Source organism: Hemibagrus wyckioides, linkage group LG03 (assembly GCF_019097595.1).
Source record: "Hemibagrus wyckioides isolate EC202008001 linkage group LG03, SWU_Hwy_1.0, whole genome shotgun sequence".
Taxonomy (NCBI): Eukaryota; Metazoa; Chordata; class Actinopteri; order Siluriformes; family Bagridae; genus Hemibagrus; species Hemibagrus wyckioides.
The window spans coordinates 12,172,234-12,192,645 of NC_080712.1; the positions used below are offsets into that span (position 1 = coordinate 12,172,234).

The 20,412-nt window shown below is 37.9% G+C and overlaps 1 protein-coding gene across 11 annotated transcripts in view; it reads right to left on the reverse strand.

Moving 5' to 3' along the window:
- ldb3a (LIM domain binding 3a) overlaps window positions 1–20,412 on the reverse strand; it is a 54,802-nt gene that overhangs the window by 32,643 nt on the left and 1,747 nt on the right. For 7 of the 11 annotated variants that reach the window (XM_058386323.1, XM_058386327.1, XM_058386330.1 and 4 more), the window contains exons 1-4: window positions 14,691–14,808; window positions 14,301–14,474; window positions 3,678–3,829; window positions 971–1,046 (exon numbers count right to left, since the gene is read on the reverse strand). In XM_058386323.1, coding sequence (XP_058242306.1) covers window positions 971–1,046; window positions 3,678–3,829; window positions 14,301–14,396 — 324 coding nt within the window. In that variant the 5' untranslated portion in view covers window positions 14,397–14,474; window positions 14,691–14,808. Of the gene's footprint in view, window positions 1–970; window positions 1,047–3,677; window positions 3,830–14,300; window positions 14,475–14,690; window positions 14,810–20,412 lie in introns of those variants that run through there. The other 4 variants (XM_058386328.1, XM_058386324.1, XM_058386331.1 and 1 more) reach the window with 3 other exon arrangements.

Genomic DNA, 20,412 nt, shown 5'->3' on the forward strand with positions numbered 1-20,412 from the left:
TATCTACAATAAATATTACAGCTACAGATCTATATTATGGAACTGTTACATAACACTGCTGTTATATTTATGATTTAATTGCTGTAGATATAAGGCTATATTAATTTTTTTGAATTAAATGAATTTCATCTGAACTGAAAAATGAACTCAAAAACACATAGAAATGTCAACATGAATCCAACAGCTGATGCCATTTGTGTTCCAATGATATTACATTTATGTGTATACTATAAATATGTATGTGAAGTAAAGGCTACCTAAACACATTCTCCCCTAAAAAAGTTAAATCATGTGAATATCATGAAGATTATGTGAAAGTTAATTATTTTCAATGAAAGTTTAACGCTGTTACATGAATTACAGATTTTTACAACATTTTTCTATAAAACAGGTGAACACATTAATAATTAAAAACTAAATTATTCTGAACGATTCGTTGATTTAATAAATGTTGAATAGCACTGCGATCATGAAATCTGCCTCATTTTAATAGTTGGATTTAAATCATTTTTAACATATTTTCTTTACACCCCTGGAATCCCTGGCTGTAAAAAGAGGAAGACCTCTAATCTAGATGCTGCTGAATCTTTTTCAAATGACATTTCTTGTGCAATGAACTGATATTTCTGTACAGACTGCACCTTGTTTAGCAAACACTAGAGGGCATTATCAGCATTATCAGATTTTCCACAAATGTTGACCCAAGAAAATAGGCATTTCACTGAGAATGAAAGGTTTTCTTGTAAAACTCTTATTCCCAGAGGCACATGCTCGGCTTGTAGCATCCTAAAGAGATGCTTCTGTGTAAGCCTTTGTAATAATCTGAGCATAAGGTTGATCGAAGATGACCCTTAGGCAGCTGTCTCATATGAGAGAATCTCCACAAAACATTATATTCACTTCTAGGGTTAGAGGAAGAGTGACCTCTGCTGAGATGCGTAGGAATTCTTTGAGTCTGGCTAGCACATACCTTCTGGTGAGGGATGACAGGAACTGAAGTGTCGATTCTTGGTGCAGTCATTGACACAGGGACTGGGCGCTTTGACCTACGTCAAAACAGATGTTTTTCAGAGGTCATTCATAAGAGAGGCACTTTATGTGACACAATGCTGATTAAAAAAAATCTTCCTGACAAGACTCTGCTCTCATCCGAAGAGGATGGAGGAAGAACTGAGGAACAGCTGAATTATTGTACCCGCCCCCTACGTGGTGAAATATCCAGGAGGATTTTGGAATCTTCATTCCAATGAAGTAATCCAAAAAGGACTTTGGGAGATCTTTCCTGTGAGCTGCTATCATAATCTGCAATTTCTCCTCCCAGCATGTTACCTTGTCCAACTGCTTCTCAGTATGGGTGATGGGATGAAATTTCTAAAATTATTATAATCCACATCCCATAGAAACACAACAAAGCGAAAAAACATGCACTACAGATTGTGAATGTTGCGGATTGATGTATCCTGAATGTACTCTGTGTGTGTGTATATGTGTGTTTGGGTCCACAAGTATTTGGACATTGACACACATTTCATAATTTTGCCTCTGTACCCAAAAAAGAATTACAAGGATTACAAGCAATCAAGATGTGATTGTGTGAAGTGTAGAGTTTCCATTTGAATTCAACTGGACACACTAACATAACTATAAATATAAGGATTATTTGGATGGACACAAGGATTATTTGGATGGACAGATCCTTTGCAGTCAGTGTGCCTCTGTACACCAGTGTATACTGTGAGATGTGTATTTTCTTCTGCAATCATGTGTCTTCTGAGACATAAGGGAATAATCTTCACGTCAAAGCTGACTGAAAGAAATACGAAAAAGAGCCTGTACAACGTGTTGGCACTCATGTGAAGCACTCTGCACTCAACATTGTTTCTTTAAAATGTAGTAATTCACAATAGCATGAAAGATTTTTGCTTTCAGACTGAAGAAAATAGACAGTAGACACAAAGTAGCCTATGATTTGAGCTCAAGCAATGCACCTACAAGAACAGAATGCTTACATAAGGATGTATGTGTAGAAAACCAACGTTTATTTAGCAGGTAGCTATGAGTAGCAGTATATGAAGAAATTGTTTACTGCACAGTGAACCAGGATTGTTTCTGCCACACAATTTCTCTCACAGTGTGTCTGATTGTGTCTCCACATCATATCTGTCCCATTAAACTGAACTCCCCGAGGCATGGCTAATTGACTAAAAGGAAACATGAGAGAAGTGAAACTGCGTGACCTTTATCTAACAAAATGCTGCACCACATATTCTTAATACAATCACACACACATATATACACACACCTTACGATGAACGACAACACATTCACTGCATTTAAAGCTGTCTGTGAGACCTGGTGGCAATAAATTCTGTGAGGTTACCTGTTGTTTTTCATTTACAGAACATTTACTACAAATGTGGCAAATTAGGTTAACCCCATCCTTCACAGTGGAGGAGTTAGTGAAAGCACATGAAAAGCAATATATTTCAGATTTCATGAAAGCGCCCCCAGTACTGGCTTTGTTGGTTTGATTTGGTTTGTTGAGTTATTTTGGCATTAACTTCTAGAAATCTCTCTTTCCACCATCATACACCTCATACAGTATCCACAGAGCTACCAGTATCGCAGACTCTTCACTCTCCTGCAAGGAGGTACAAGGAGTATCCGAGCCACCTCTAGCAGACGGCACAACAGTTTCTGCACTAAGGCAAATTTCTGGCAGTTGGCAGATGCCCTTATCCATTTTTTCTCAGTTAATACATTTGAGGGTTAAGGGCCCAGTAGTGGTAGCTTGGTGGACCTGGGATTTGAACTCACAACCTTCTGATCAGTAGTCCAACACATAAACCACTAAGCTATCACATTACCTTCACTGCCATGGTAAACACAACTGTCAGTGGCTTAAGAGTATGTCAGTCAAACAACTGTGGCAGTGAGACACACACACACACACACACACACACACCCCCATAGGTTCAAGCTGTAGTATGTTTCAGAATGTAAGGTACCGTAATACATATGCGTGTGTATGTGTATGTGTGTATGTGTATGTGTATATATATGTATATATATATATATATATATATATATATATATATATATATATATATATATATATATATATATATATATATATATATATATATATATAAAATATTGTGTTGGTCCCCCTTTTGCTGCCTTTAGATCCCTGAAGGTGTTCTGTGGTATCTGGCACCAAGATGTTAGCAGAAGATGCTTTAAGTCCTGGACTTAAGGACAGGACTTAAGGATACTTTTGAAAGATAGATACTGACCACTGCAGACCGGGAACACCCCACAAGAGCTGCAGTTTTGGAGATGCTCTGATCCAGTCGTCTAGCCATCACAATTTGTCCCTTGTCAAACTCGCTCAAATCCTTACGCTTGCCCATTTTTCCTGCTTCTAACACATCAATATTGAGGACAAAATGTTTACTTGCTGCCTAATATATCCCACCCACTAACAGGTGCCATGATGAGGAGATAATCAGTGTTCTTCACTTCACCTGTCACTGTTCATAAGGAATATGAATTATAGTAAATAATTAATATGCCTTAATTATAGTATAGTAATAATAGTATTAAAATTATTAATTAAATCAAATATTACTGGGTTTATTATAAAGTAGACACACACACATCATGGGTCAGTGTACCTCTGCATGGTGAGGGCCAGGTTGTAGCTGGCACCCTTGATCTTGTTTTGAGCCTCCAGGTGAGTCATGCCATCAGTGCTGACACCATCGATAGCTACAATGATGTCGCCCTGGGTCAGGTTACCTGAAGCTGCTTTGCTCCCAGGAGTGATCTGGGAAAAGACAAGGCAAACCGGTTATCAAAATATCTGCACATTTTAATTTTAGTACATCAAATCAATAGTTGCATCTTGTTTCATTATGCATCATCAACACCCCCAGTATAACTCACAAAGAACAGGTCATGTGTATCTATAGTATCATTTACATTCACCTGTTTCACTCACATCTCTGTAGGGTGAAAGAACAAACACACAAATGGAGTAAACAGATCATATGATCTTAGGACCTCTTTTGTTCAGCATTAACTCCTGCATATGGTTTTGTATGAAGCACGAGCAACAGCATGAGAAACAGCACCATGCTGTAATGCTTAAGTCATATTATTACAAATAAACCGTATACTCAGATCCAGGTGACGGTGCTGACATTTCTCTTTAAATCTGCTTCATCCACTGGGCTTTTCAGATGGTTATTTCTGTGATCATGACACTACAGTCAAAGTGAGTCTACAAATTATCCCAGGGAGTTACTCATACTGCAACCGACTATATATTTAAATTATATAAACAACCCTGAAGAGATAAAGAAAGATGTCAACATCACTGACAAGAAAATCCTAGCAAATAAAGAGGGGGAAAAAAACACAGAAATATACACCAAAAAAAGCATATTCTGGAGGATGAGACAGTGAGCAACAGTCAAAATAGAAAAAATAATTACGATTATTATTATTATTTATTATTCTTTTATTATTTTCTTCTTCGTTGTCGTCTTCTTCTTATTATTATTATTGAATGAATGAAATAATTTTTTATATTTTACCCCATAATTTGTGGTGGGATAGATTTCTAGAGGCTCACAACACAAAGGATCCTTCATCTTTATCCTTATCTAATAACCTAGATAAAGTGGAGCCACAGTAACCAACATTTTTATGCAATTTTATGCATATTTTAAAAACATTTTCAGGTGTTTTTTTTTTTTTTTTTACATCACTGTAGCCATGTATGAAATTCTGCAAACATCAGGCATAACATGACCACCTGCCTAATATTGTGTTGGTCCCCCTTTTGCTGCCAAAACAGCCCTGACCCATCATGCACTCTGTATTCTGACACCTTTCTATCAGAACCAGCATTAACTTCTCTAATAATTTGAGCAACAGTAGTTCGTCTGTTGGATCGGATCACACGGGCCAGCCTTCGCTCCCCACGTGCATCAATGAGCTTTGGCTGCCTATGACCCTGTCCTTCCTTCCTTGGACCACTTTTGATAGATACTGACCACTGCAGACTGGGAAAACCCCACAAGAGCTGCAGTTTTGGAGATGCTCTGATTCAGTCATCTAGCCATCACAGTTTGGCCCTTATCAACCTCGTTCAAATTCTAAAGCTTGCCCATGTTTACATGCTACCTAATATATCCCACCCACTAACAGGTGCCATGATAATCAGTGTTATTCACTTCACCTGGCAGTGCTCATAATGTTATGCCTGTTTGGTTGGAATTTTAAAACATGCAAGGGTCATCTAAGCATTTGCTTTCTTCATGAATAGCCGGTACTGCTCATGTCACAGTCTTTATGATGGATCAGTTTTCACCTGGTCTAGCTTGCCACAACTTTGTTCATACAATAGTGGCAATAAGACTACTTCTGCTTGTGATGGTTGTTTCCCCTTGAAATAAAAGGAACCGCTGAATGCACTTTAAAACACACTGTCTATTCCTCTTTCACTATAATGCTTACATTTTTCAAAGGATAAGATTTCCAGATATATGACTTCACAAAGTATGCATGCTTGTCATACAAAAAATTCACAAAACATATAGACAAGTTTTGCTTATACGATGTAATGAAATCTTGACCTACATCAGCACATAAATCAGTAACCACCCTAAATATAGTCATCTGGAAGACCCATCCAAACCACCTTCACTCAAGTCCAGGCCGACTTTGCCCGGTTTTGCAACTATTTATTACCCAGCTCAAATTCGATCACACTGCTCATAACCCTTCAGAAACTACCATAAAAGAACAAAGCAACAAGATCCTACAAGATTCCAAGAAAAACCTGTCAAAATAAACCATACTAAACAAACAGAGGGCAGAATTAACTAAATACTCAGTCATAGTTATTGGAATTTTGCCTGTGAAGAGACAGAAATACCTAAATCCTGAAACAGATATGTGAGGGGAATGCTCATAAGCCAGGTCTGTGTAGCAATGATTTTTCCAGGGCAACAGTTGAATTCACTGGCTCGGTCTTGGACCTAACCACCTGACTTGCTTTATAGAGACCATTTATCCTCGATATTGTAAATGTCATCTCTAATTGGCTCTTGGAGCAGCCTGAGACTTCTGACATCTATGTAAAGGTTACTGTGGTGACAGTACTGCTGATGCCGGGGAAGCCTTCTGAAAGCCTAATGACTCAATGTCTTGGAGGAGTGTTCCTGGAACCCTCTGGATGACCTCTTCAGGTGCTTGATGCGAGATCCTGATTTTTTCTGACAGGCCTCATCATGCGGTACAGCCTACAGATCATTCAGTAGTTTGGTTTGCTTAGATGCACAGGGCAATACTTCACTTCAGCTAATTTATATGCTTTAACATATAAATTGAACAAAGACACATTTCTCCTTGTTGTGCATCACCACAATTGCACTCACATGTCGACCGAAACCGCAGGTCCGAGACCGATTATGAGAATTACTCCTAAGTTGCCATCAAAGCAATCCTAATGTGATTCAATGCCAAGAAACATGAATCAACCCCAAAGTGAAGCAAACATCTTAAGCATCATGGCTGTATGTGTAGGAGATTATTGACAACTAAGTGGTTTCAGGTGACACACAAGGAGGGAAAATGAGCCAAAAAGGACAGAGTGAAGTGCCCAAGCATTACACTGGATTACTGAACCGAACAATAAAAGCAAAGAAATGATCGATAGAGTTCACGCATCCATATTCTCCAAGCTTCTGGGATTTCTCCCTAGGCTCACAAAAGGTTTTGTTACCAACGAATAAAAGACTTTTTTGAGAACTTTTTCATCGCAGCTCCATTTAAAAACATGTGTAATGTGAAACCAAATCATACCAGATAGGAAACAATATAAAATCTTAAATTTCACCTTGATCCAGAATATTAAGTGAAAAGAGCTTTAACACAGATCAGGCTGCATTACTTATGATACTGGAGAAACCCAGCGAGTTCTTTAATCTGATTGCACAGAACCAGTTGAGACCTGATCTGTTATTAATTCACAATACGGACCCAAAACAAAAAAAATTCCTAATATGATGCAGTATAAATAGGAAATGTATTGGCTGGAAACTGGAAGTTGTCTGCTATTGGTTTTGTACCTAAACGCATTGATAAGCCGCCACCATTTCTGTTTCACTGCTCTGAATGCACCAGTAGTACTGCTTACTTCCTGATTTAGCAAAACTAACATGGTGAGGAAAACTAAAGTAACATGTCACAACAAAGGCTTTGAATGTGCTAGGAAAGGATTAGCAGCACCGGCTCACACTTTAACTCTCGGCACTCAGCTCATTCCAGTGAATGGCTGGCTGATATGCCAGTTCAAATCTCCTGTTCCCTCACCAACACACACAAAAGCCCTGTTCTGTGCCGCCAAAGAAAGCAGAGAGAGGGAGAAAGTAGGCCACTGAGAGAAAAGAAAGAGAGGAAATATAGACAACTACGAAGACAAAGGTTGGGGTTGGAGTGTGAGGCAGAACGTTCTTGATATTTACAGCTCTGGTATTGTTGAGACTGAAAAGTGGAATTAAATGTGATGATATACTGGTGAATATTATGGTTATGCTAGTGCACAGTGTTTACATATCTGAAGGAGTACACATAACTGACATTTAAATCTGATACTAGTGTAATTAGTAGCATCGAATGATTTCGTCTAAGAGAGAAATATGAAAGAAATGATATCTAAGAAGACATGAATAAGTATTTTCTAAAACGACGAGCTGTCTCATAGTCTATTTTTTTTTTAAAATACTGATTAAAATCCAATCACCTTTTCATTTTTTACCAAATGAAGCTACTAAATCCAGTGGCTCTCACTTTTTATGTGTCTAGCTGTCACTCGGGGGAAAAAATGTAAAAAAATAAAATAAATAAACAAATAAATAACCGAATGAATGAATAAATAAATAGATTTATCTAGAAGATTTGGGGATATCCACATTTTGACTGTCAGCTTCTGGTGTTTATAAATGGTCGATTTATACAGTAATTTTTTTTTAGACCTGTTTATCACGCCATGAAACCATAACACCCCTCCATCTTATTACAGTTTCCAGTTTTAAATCAAGACACTGTCTGGCTAACAACTATAAAAAATAACTATTTTGTGAACAAGCTTTCAGAGGATATATATTCACCACAGAGAGGATGGAGCAGGCTGGTTCGCCTGGGTGTGGGAGCTTACTGTTGATAAATATAACTCTCCAATAGTGCTGAGCTGACCTTCAACAGTGTACTAAAAACAACCGTGCCTGTCAGCACACTCAGCTACAGGCTCTCATGGCACTGGACAGGCTGGGAGGGGCTGTGGATCTGCTGGCATGCAGGTGGTCTCTTTAGGATACGCTAACATAAGCAGCATGTTATCTAATGACTGTCTGGAATGGCTGGAATCACAGAATATACAGCATAGCTTCAAGCTAGCCCCGCAGAGGGGTGATTACAAATAGATAGGTTAAGAAGTGATTATTTCTTTATTATTACTGACTAATCTATGCCACTAAATAAGAGATTGGTGTAAACTTAAGAAGATAAAATACAGAACAAAAGAAGAAATTCGACTCCAATGGATGGTCAGATGGGACTACACAAGAATGTTCACACTCAGCTTTGCCTTATAGCTTTTGAACCAAACTTGTAAATTAAGTAACCCAGTTTTTCCCTTGTTATGGGTTCTTTTGGAGAAAATTTGAGGCTAATGATATTAGACCAACTCCCAAAAGTCCCTCTTGTGCATCAGTGGAGAAAAACAATATTTTTGGGGGCATTATGTAACAGGGTAAAAACCTGTTGTTCAAAACATTCCATACAATAAAACTATCACTGAATAGAAATAAAAAATCTTTGTATCTATCCTCCTACCCATCCATCTATCAATTCTTTAACGCCTGAAATTCTCTGAAATGCCCCCCATGCACACATCACACTCTTTGCCAACACTATCCAGTTTCAGGAGGTTCCCTGCAGTGTTGCTAGAATCGATTTCCCAAATATAAAGTAACCAATTCTTCATCCTTCCACTGAATATAGTCCCTGCTGTTTTGCTGCATTGTTGATTTTGGGCTGGGCAGAAAGTCATTAAAATTTTTATTCATGTCACATTACTGCATATCATGTAACTGACACAGACTGAGGCAGTGTCACGAATCAGATTAGAAAAGATCAGATTTTTATGTCCTCACGGTCCTGAAAAATTTGTTGGCTGTGACATTTAAGCAGAAAATCAGATTCATGTCACTTTAACCTGGATAAGTGAATGTAGCTTAATCCTCCAATCACAAAAGCAAACCTCCTCAAACACTATTCATTCATCCTAGCCTTCAGAAATCAGCAGGCCTTCATGCAGGCAAGCATGAATTCATAAAACCTGATCTTCATCTCTTTTTGGAAACCTAAGATCAGTCCAATAAATGTCATATGTATAACCGTTACATGCTTTAATACCAGTTTAAAATATCTTAATGCTCAGAAGCTGATGGAATGGTATGTGGTATGGGGGAAAAAAAAAAACTTTAGAACCATTAGGTCGTACATGCCAGTGCGTCACCTAGCACACACACACACACACACACACACACGTGTAATTTTATCTTTGTAGAGTATTTTCAATGACGTATGTGCTATAACGTCTGTGTATAAATAATCCTATTAAACACTATTAAATATCATTAAATCATGTTAAATATTATTAACCCTAACGTTCAGTAATGAAAAGTTTTTAAATAAAAGTTTCATATAATTTTCCTCATGAGAGCCAGCTAAATATATCACAAGAACAAAATTATCATATATCCCTAACATTTGCAGGAATATTCCAGTCCCTATATAGACACCCCTCTATTCATGTATAATTGAAAATCTTTTGCAGAACATAGACAGTAAAGCATTGCAGATGCAGTAAATCATAAAATGTGGACGCGATGTTTGACATTTCAGTCTACTACCTGATGACAGGAGAACACATATCTAATGCCACTGTCCTATTGGAGCAAATGTCACAGGGCTCCGTTACAGAATATCAGGAAATACAAAACCTACAATCTACTGAAACACACAGCCTACAATTTACAATGCATTAATCATGTTCTGGATACACATTGCATATGTTCAGTAATGTTTAAGTACGCTGGCTAGAGTCCAGTCTAAAATCACTGTGCTACAGTTACAGTGTAATTACAGTTCCCATTTACACCATTGTTACAAGAGACCTCTCCAGTAAGCTAAAACCTAGTGTGGGATTCAAAGGAATTTACACTGTACAACAAATTATGCACCCAATGTTTTTTTGCATTGTTACTTGATTAATCTTGATATAATTAGGTCAGCCAGGAATAAACTTGATTCTCAAATGCCTGAGCAGTGTCCAGAGCTTGCCTCAAAATGCAATCTGTTATCTTTTTACCCAAACATAAACCAAAAAATGACCTGTCCAGGGTGTAGCCCCTGCCTTTCGACCTATGTGCACTGGGATAGGCTCTAGCAGACCCCCGTGACCCTAATTAGGAATAAGCGGGTATAGACAATGGATGGATGGATAAACTAAAAAATCAACTAAATACAGAAACTGCAAAAAAAGAGTTTTAGACTTTTGGAATGATTGCTTTTTCTTCAGTTTCTCTCCAAACACTGGATATCGTTCATCAGTAAAGCTGAAATTTTTTTCGAAGGCCAAAGCAAACTATAACGTTTCAATATCACTGATTTTCTTCATAATCATACAGCACATGCTGATAGACACCAAACTATCAAGTGGCCAATGAAACTGTCCAAACCACAGATGATTTAGACTTTACATTTAATAAAGCTTTAAAAAGTGTCAAAAAAAATGGCAAAATGATGATTAAATGCTGAAAGAGTGCTTCTTAGGTGTCCCACGTACTAAATCCTCGAGTAATGTAGCTCAGTCAATGCACTTTCATAAGGTGCCATTCGTTTTTTTTCCTAAATGAATGATTAATTGCTTTCATTTGTAGAAGCCAGTGAATGAAGTCATTCATATGAATCCATGCATGCGGTTGTAATTAATGAGTGATTTAAACTTGACACTGTAATCTGTATACACACTTGCATAACTCCTAGCAATTACACAATCTGCAGCAGATTCTTCAGTCACTTTAAATTACGCTGACCTATTAGTTCCTCAGGAGCTCTTGGTTGCACAATTCCACCTGACTATAAACTCTTGAAGAAAGGACATTATTCACAGTTACAATATTTACTGTCCAGTGTCACCAAAATGAGGATGAGTTCACTTCTGAGTCTGGTTTCTCTCAAGAGTTCTTCCTCACATCATCTCAGGGAATTTTTTCCTTGCCATCGTCACCTCAGGCTTGCTCATTAGGGATAAATGTTAGGGATTAATAGTAACGTAACTTTAGAATTTTTATTTAATGTTGCTATACTTCTGTAAAGCTTCTTTGAGACAATGTCCATTGTTAAAACCTCTATACAAATAAATTGTATTGAATTAAATTTAAACAGAGTTTCACAGGATACGAATGTTTTCCCAGTTCACAATGCTCCTTTGCATTATTTACTAATACATTTCTTCATACACAGCTTGATTAATGAGTCCCAGCATCTCGGTATCTTATACAGTCTTTCATCCTGAATTTCATCCTGAATGCCTGCTGAATGAGACTGCTGAATACCAAACCCGTCCGGCCTCCTTCAGTAGGCTTTTTTTTTCATCCAAACTTCACACAGCAGTATTTATATCTGTCATCTGCTGCTTTCGGTTATAAGAGCTGCAATCTAATGCTTCCTAAGAGCCATCTGTTTCAGGTTCTTTCTCTTTTTTTCTTATTTCCAAAAGCGAGCTTCTATAAATGCCTAATAATAAAAATTCAGTTCAGTTAGAAAAATTAGCAAGCAGGGAAAAAATGGGGAAAAATACTGTAAAATGATTTGAGTCCTTGTTAGGCAATTCAAGCCCTGAGTGCTATTGTGTTTTTTAATTACACAGGAATACAAGAACCTAATTCAGTCTAGCATTTTAGGGATATTTCAGTACACTTGTGACCAGTGCTACTCAGCAGCTCTCTTGCTGATGAATCATACTAGAAAATAATGATATTTGCTTTTAAGACAATTCACTATATTCACTATATTAAAGCATAATTGTGAAAATTCAGCACTAACAAAATCCCACAAAGCTAAGGATTAATATCCAAATTATTTGCTCCCCTTTGTAATTGGTATTGAATAGGAAGATGGGTGATATTTTGAACACAGAATACATATATTCAGAACACAAGGAGAGTAAAAAAAAAATCCCGAAAGCAACGATAACTCATCCCCTTCCCCTACTGGTTAGTATCAACCAGGATTACATCATGAAGATATTTCATCCTTTTTATTCATTCGTCTCATTCATAATAAAACAGTGAGCTGATGACTAAACAAATGAGAACACAGAAACTTCTTCACACCTGTCACTTAGCAGTAGTAGTGCCCCCATGCCTTCAAGTGTGTAGGTGAAATTGCCATTATTTAGGGGTATTTTTAGCAGAATGCCACTGAGCCCCTTGCAGAGAGTCAAGCTTTGCGTCTCAGCTGTCACTGCAATGACTGACTAGGCCTTCTGCTGCTGCAGGGGGAAAGCCTTCACGCCTGACTCACACATCCGAATATAACCACCACACTCAAGCCAAATACTGTCCAAACAGAGGAATCCTCCTAAAACAAGACAAGACAATCAGTGTGTCCAACTATGTTTACTGTAAAACCAGAATACTGTACCCAGGCGCTAATGTATCACGGCTACGGCATTGTCTTTCAGTCGAGCGCAACTGGCACAGGCATTTTCAGTGACAGGCTACAAAAGGCGGATAACGTCAAAGGAGTGATGTTAACCAGGAAAATGAGTGGACACACATTGTTCCTGACCACAAGGCATGTGAGGAGTGGTGACAGAATGGGAGAGGATCAGCGTCATGCAGATCGTTTCCAAATGCTACTGTTTGCCCCCTTATCCCTTTACACAAGGCTATTTTTCCAGGAGCCTTTCAAGCCAGAATGACAATTGAGTCATGAACTTTTCCTTATTGGAGAGCTGAGAATAGAAAAGTCCAGAACTCACAATGACACATCAGTACACACACACACACACACACACACACACAAATACACACATGCACGTCCACCAAGGAACCACTACTGAGTGCAGATACCCTAAATGACCTGCATATCTATTCTCAAATCTGAGCTCGTCCTAAAGCACTCGTTTTAACATGTTATTCTTCTGATTTTACACTGGAACTTGTATGTTGGATGATGCACAAAAACATGTTTTTAAAAATGTGTCTGTAAATGTTTATGTGGTGAAATTTTTCTATGAGTTTTTTTTTCCAGATTTAGAAGTCAGCTTTAACTAAGATTTCTAAACTCTACATTAAAAACTAAGGACAGAGGTCTTCGTACTTCTATGCTTCAAAAGAAAGAAAATGGCTAGTGAGGATATGCCTATTTATAACTGATAGCACGTACATGATAATAGTAACTAACTTGTTTTGCTACATTAAAGAAAATACAAATGAATGAATCGTATGACACGTCCTTAAATAAGTAAAAAACAATAGTTAGCATTGGAAAAATTTCTGTGGTATAAGAGGAATAAAACTCTGGGACAGAATGAGTGGTGGCATCATACCATTCTATTACTGATGATCATGTCCTGTTTTGGTTAATCCTTACTTATCATACAATTGTTTGGATTTCACCCTGTCCTCCCCAACACACTTTCAGGAATCACACATAAGGGCAATAAATAAACTCAACAAGAACACAAGCCTCTTACAGTGAAATGCTATTTTGCTAAATGTAAACATCCAAAATAAAGACACTGTTTTAAGACGAGCCTTCTTCACATAATAGAAGCAGATAAAATCAATGGCTTTATACCATCAAGTATCAAAGCGTTCCAGTAGAAAAGGTCATGAACATAATCTCATAGTCAGCACAACACGACAGCGTTACATTGAGAACTGGTTAAAAAGATGAGGAACAGAACAGGAATTTAGACCATCATGAGCATCTTGCATGGAGACCTGAATGATGTTCATACTCTATTTTGTAGAGTAACTAAGGAAGCTTACTCTTTCATTCATTCATTCTCTCTCATTCAGGCCACACACACACACACACACACACACACTCTGAGGTGTAACTGGTTGAGTCACTCTCACTGTAAGTGGATTCTTAATGCTCAGTGAGAATGAAGTAGACTTGAGGTGCTTGGTTTTGGACTTTCTTACCCGGGAAATGGTGAGGGGCATGTTGAAGTCCTTTCCTCCTTGCAAGCGGAAACCCCATGGCGCAGGTCCGGGAAGTGTCACAGTGTAAGTGCTCATGGTTCAAAAAATTGTTGTATTATTTGGTTTCCTCCAAACGGTTGGAGAAAAATGGAGGTGAAGATCAGGATGGTGTCTCTGAAAGAAGACAAAAAGTTAAAAAAAAAAAATAATAAAGATGAGAAGGGGAAAAAAAATCAGCAAAGCAAAACTTTTTGTTCTTCTCTGATCAAAAAAATAAAAAAAAATCGATACTATAACAAACAATACAGGCCCAACCAAAACTCTAACTAATACTAAGAATGAGAGCAAGAGACAGAAAAGAGGTGAAAGCAAGAGGAAGAGGGTTCTTGCCTGCTCAGATGAGCTGGACTGACAGCCTAAGAATAGGCACCTCTCTGCAGAAACCGATAGCACAGAGGCATTGGGGCAGTGGGGTGGGGTGGGGGGGTCCTTATATGGTGTGTAAGGGGACACCCAGAATGCCAGGCCTCCCATGATTCACAGGGCTAATATAGCCTGCTCTTATGCCAAAAGAGATTTCTAGACCCCATTGCTAAGGTGCTTCACCAAACTAAAGAGGTCTACAAAGTGGCCAGCAAAGAGAACAGACTGTGCAGTTTATCAGTTAAATTATCCTAGTGAGTAGGAATTAAATCATTTACATTTCTGGGATTTTGGCAGACACCCTTATCCAGAGCAACTTTCAGTTTATCTCAGTTTATACAACTGAGGGTTAAGGGCCTTGCTCACAGACCCAGCTTGGTGGACCTGGGATTCAAACTCACAACCTTTCCATCAGAAGTCCAACACTTTAACCACTAAGCTCTGCTTGACAGTGTGAACCTGTCCTGTAGTGCATCCATCATCCCTATCGAGCAATTCTCACATCGTCCTTGTTACACCTGGATGGTGGTGCATTCAATGAATAATGCATGAATGCTAACAATGTTAGAGCGGTACAGAAAGACCACAGTTAAGGATGATGGAGTATAGGGAATATTATAATGAGATGAGCAGACTGTATTTAAATGACCAACTTGTCAGGGTTTGTTCCTCCCTCACACATTCATTCTATATAAACATTTACGGCATTTGGAAGACACCCTTATCCAGGGAGACTTAAGTTTTATCACCTTTTTTTAATACAACTGAGCAACTGAGGGTTAGGAGCCTTGCTCCTGGGCCCAGCATTGGCAGACCAGTGGACTTGGGATTCAAGCTCACAGCCTTCCGATCAGTAGTCCAACGCCTTAAACACTATGCTACCACATCCCCCATAAACACTCACTACACAGGGTCACAAAAAGCCTGGAGACATGGGACTCAGGGGATACCATGGATGGGGTGCTAACACATGTGGTTAAGTGGTTAAGGTATTGGACTACTGCTCAGAAAGTGAGTTCGAATCCCAGATCCACCAATCCACAAAAGCTGGGCCCTTGATCAAGGTCTTTAACCCTCAATTGCTCAGTTGTATAGTTGAGTTGCTCTGGATAAGGGCATCTACCAAATGCCAGAAATGTAAATGTACACACATATTCACACATTTCAGACAATTTAGAGATTCCAATCAGCCTGGACTGAACAGGAAACTGCAGTACCACGCAAAAAAAACCAAAACACATGGAGAACATGCAAACTCCACACATAGGGCAGAGGTTAGAACTGAATCCCCGACCTTGGAGGTGTAAGGCAAACATTCTAACCACTAAGCGTCAATGTTACAGTCTCTCATTGTTATTCCACAATATTGATTTTTAAGCCAGACCCATTAGAGAGAAAGTTAAAAAACAAAACCCACTCACTGCTACAGCAAATAATCTTTGCCTATATGCATAAAAACCTAAATTATTACTTTATAATAGTCAGCATGGGCAATAAGGCGAAAAACATAATATGATTCTTGAAGGCATTTTAATAACACACAAAATAAAGTGTGATATTTAATTTTCCTTTAATTTGCTAACAGCGGTGGTGTATCACAAAGCACAATGATCGTAAAAAGAATAAAAAAGACCAGTAAGTACAAGAAGAAATGAAATAAAATGAAATAAATAAATAAATAAATAAATAAATAAATGCAATAAAAAAACAATACAAAAATAAATAACAATAAAAAATCCATTACCTTGTTGCTGTGAGTAACAATTAAGTCAGGGTTGTAGAAATACTTAGAAACTTTATTGTGGTGTAATTCATCATAATTTTGATATCGTTACCATATTTTCCGGTTCTAGTAATGTACTTAGTAATGTGACTGGGAAATTCCAATCAAATGTCCCTATTACAGAAATGTACTTCTGCCAAGATCTGATATTTTTTGCGATTTTATGAGATTAGACGATTTTCTGCTGAACCACTACACACTGTTACATCTGTAGAGACAGATGTTGTAGATCAAATTCAACTCAGTTGTTCATCAAACGTGCCATAAACTAGCATCAAGTTCTACTAGTTAAACTAATAATACACTAAATGCCATAATTACCTAAGATCAATTTTTAGAAAAAGGAATCTTCAGAGAGTTTTATAAATAGTTACGGGTTCCTGGATTCCTAAACATATTCTCGCCTGAAAACCATTCTAATATTGAAACACTTGCTGTGTCCTAAATAAATACTATGCATAAAAAATATATTCCCTTTTTGTGGAGAAAAAGTACACAGCAAAAGAGTACGCAGGACCTGGGACATTTATATGTCATATAACAGAAGAGAAGGTTGCTGCATAGTTATGCACACATTGCATTTCAGCTTTCCTTCATACATTATTCCTTATATAACTTACACTCTGTAATTTATTTTATCATTTCACTGATTAATTTTTCCACATTTCTGACATGTTTGCTGGTTGAATTCTGCGAAGCAAACCATCACAAAACTCAGCAAGGAGTTGGATTAGCTAAAAAAACAGCTCCACAGATCCACACTTTGAAAATCTTCTGTAAATTGTGGACCATCCAGAATACTCATTTCAACATACTACAATTTGGGAAACACAAATTTTAGTCTCAGATACTAATTAGGATGGAAAGGAGGTGAATTAGGATGGTTGTATGGTACTATATACAGCGATCAGCCATAACATTATGACCACTGAGAGGTACAATGAAGAACACTGATTATCTCCTCATCATGGCACCTGTTAGTGGGTGGGATATATTAGGCAGCAAGTTGAACATTTTGTCCTCAAAGTTGATGTGTTAGAAGCAGGAAAAATGGACAAGCGTAAGGATTTGAGCGAGTTTGACAAGGGCCAAATTGTGATGGCTAGACGACTGGATCAGAGCATCTCCAAAACTGCAGCTCTTGTGAGGTGTTCCCGATCTGCAGTGGTCAGTATCTATCAAAAGTATCCTTTAGGTCCTGTAAGTCCTTTAAGACCTGTAAGTTAAGAGGTGGGGCCCTCCTCAGTCCATGCCCTGATGGGTCAGGGCTGATTAGGCAGCAAAAGGGGGCAATATTAGGCAGATGGTCATAATGTTATGCCTGATTGGTGTATACTCTTTAAGAATTTTATATTTGACTCCCCCCCCCAAAAAAAAAGATCATTTGAGTGTGTATGGGGATAAACTGTTGATGATGAGTATGATTGACAAAGAATATATGTATAAATTTTCTCATTTGAAAAGGTTCTTGCTTGTGCTGTTTGTTTCTAAGAGACATTTGCAAAGCTGAAACTGAGATGCATCAAACAAACTGTTCAAAATATAACATGAACACATGAAAAAAAGTCCTCACTGTCTCTACTTGATTTGCATTTTTCATCATTTATAGCTGCCAGCATCAGAAATGTCCATGTGTAGTGTAAATTTAATAAGCACCCAATCATTTTCCTCACTGATAAATTTGTAATGCATACTCATCTTAAATCATTTCATTATTAAATCTTACCCATTGGTCCTAGAGGAAAAAATCTGCAGATATATAAACAGCTTATAATACAATAGAATTTTTGATTAGAAGTATTGCTTCTCCCAAAATTAAGTTTCAGGCTTAGTAAATCACATTGTAGGTTCCCCCATATTGCAAATTCTCAGTAGAACATGCTAGTAAATCAACTGGAATGGTTTCGCAGTGGTTACCAAGCTTCGAACCCTTGTGTCTGAATTGAATTTGTTCCTTATCTCAACCCATCTTCTGTCCTGCTGCTCTTTAATAACATCCATCTCTAAACTTTCCCACATTTCCTTAAAGTGAATAAATGCTGGTATTTCTGTGCTATTAAATATAAATATTACCTACAAGCCGGTACGTAAGCGTATGAGTATGCTTTCCTGTCTCACTCAGGTGCTATAATGCATCTAAACAAAGTCCTCATAAGGAAGTCTCTGAATAATATCAGTTCTACACTCGGCTCCTACCGTACAGATAAGATGGAGCTGGTGTGCCGTCACAGGCTCGGTATATGGATATGGAGGAGAGAGATAATCATTTCAGGCCTGCCTGTCCACTCTGCCTAATTTGGGAGACCTCTATTGAGTAGCTAAATTTAGGGCCCTTTGTCAGTGGAAGAATTTGAAGTAATGCTCAACGGTTCTGTAATCAAGTTCCTATACTAATGCCAACGGTGTGGTTATAAAGCGTCAGCTACTGATACAGGAGAACAGTAAATACATGCTGTATATAGGAATGTTTAAAAAAATTGAATGTGTGTCTGTTCAAAATGCCACCTTAATACAGATGACGATAAGAGACAACAATTATAGGATACAAAAGGACTTTTTGATTTGTAATATGTAGTGCATAGAATGTTACTGTATTGTGATGATGTAGGATGACACTGAAGGATGCCCTGAATGCAAAGGAAACATTAACCAGGGGATCTATTGTCTGTAATATTAAGTATAATTAAAAACTTTTCTGCTATGCAATACTTTATTAAACTTTAGTCTGTAACAGGTATGATGTTTGACTTTCACATCTTGACAGTTTGATAAAGTAACCCTCTTTATTGGAATCAAGTCAGGATTCAAAAAAGACATGGCATCCTGTTAAAGGAAAATAACCAAGGATGTGGTGAAATAATAAGGCGTGAAACCTCATAGCTGATTATTGTCCCTAAAGCATTTTCCTATGCAACAGCATATCCTGGAGTCTTTTACCAAGAAACTTCAGAAAGCAACATCCTCCATTACACACCTGCCGTGATGGAAAACATTGGAAAAGCTTTACCTCTGACAAAGTCCTGACACTTAAGACTTATTCCATGCTGTGATTTAGCAACAGAAAAGCATTCACCCTATACACAGTTTGAATCCTGCTGATGCCAGAGCCATCACTGACTGACCTCTCTGGGTGAGAGTGATGACATCCCCTCTGTTGATTAAAGCACCTTTCCTGTGGTGGAAAACCTTATGGAACAGCTTTACCTTATGACTTGTTCCATGAATGTTAAATAATCATCTTTTTACAGAAAATGTTCTCAGATCAATAAAACAAATCATACACATTTTTAGAATGTACTTGGATTACTGTTATTATTAGATTTGGACCTAGATTATGGAAAGCATCGACTAACATTTCCCTGTGAATGAGCTGTTATTCTAGAAGTAATATTGTATTAGAACAAGGATAAACCTGTGATTTAACAACATTCTCTGTCTCAACATTTTGAACCCTGATGATGCCACAGCCATCACTGAATGAGCTTTGTGGGTGTAAGGGATGCCATACCCTCTGTCTACATTTACATTTCTGGCATTTGGTAAATGCCCTTATCTCATTATTTTTTTTTTTTTAATTTTATTTTGCTCAGGGCAGTGGCAGCTTAGTGGACCTGGGATTCACACCCACAATTCAATCGGTAGTCCAACACCTTAGCCACTAAGCTACCACATCCATCCACCTTCAGTTAAAGCATCACTAGCCAATTGCTCAAACATGCAGAAAAGCACAGAGCACTTGTCTCTAAGTATCCAGCTGCTCTTTGATATAGTATGAGCAAGCAGCAGTTTTGAAAAGACGCAGTGGCTGGATTCACATCTCAGTTTCGAGTTTAGCACACAATAGCCTTCACCCTCCCTGCCAGGTAGCTGTCAACGACAACAAAACATCTGCTGCTATAACAAGTA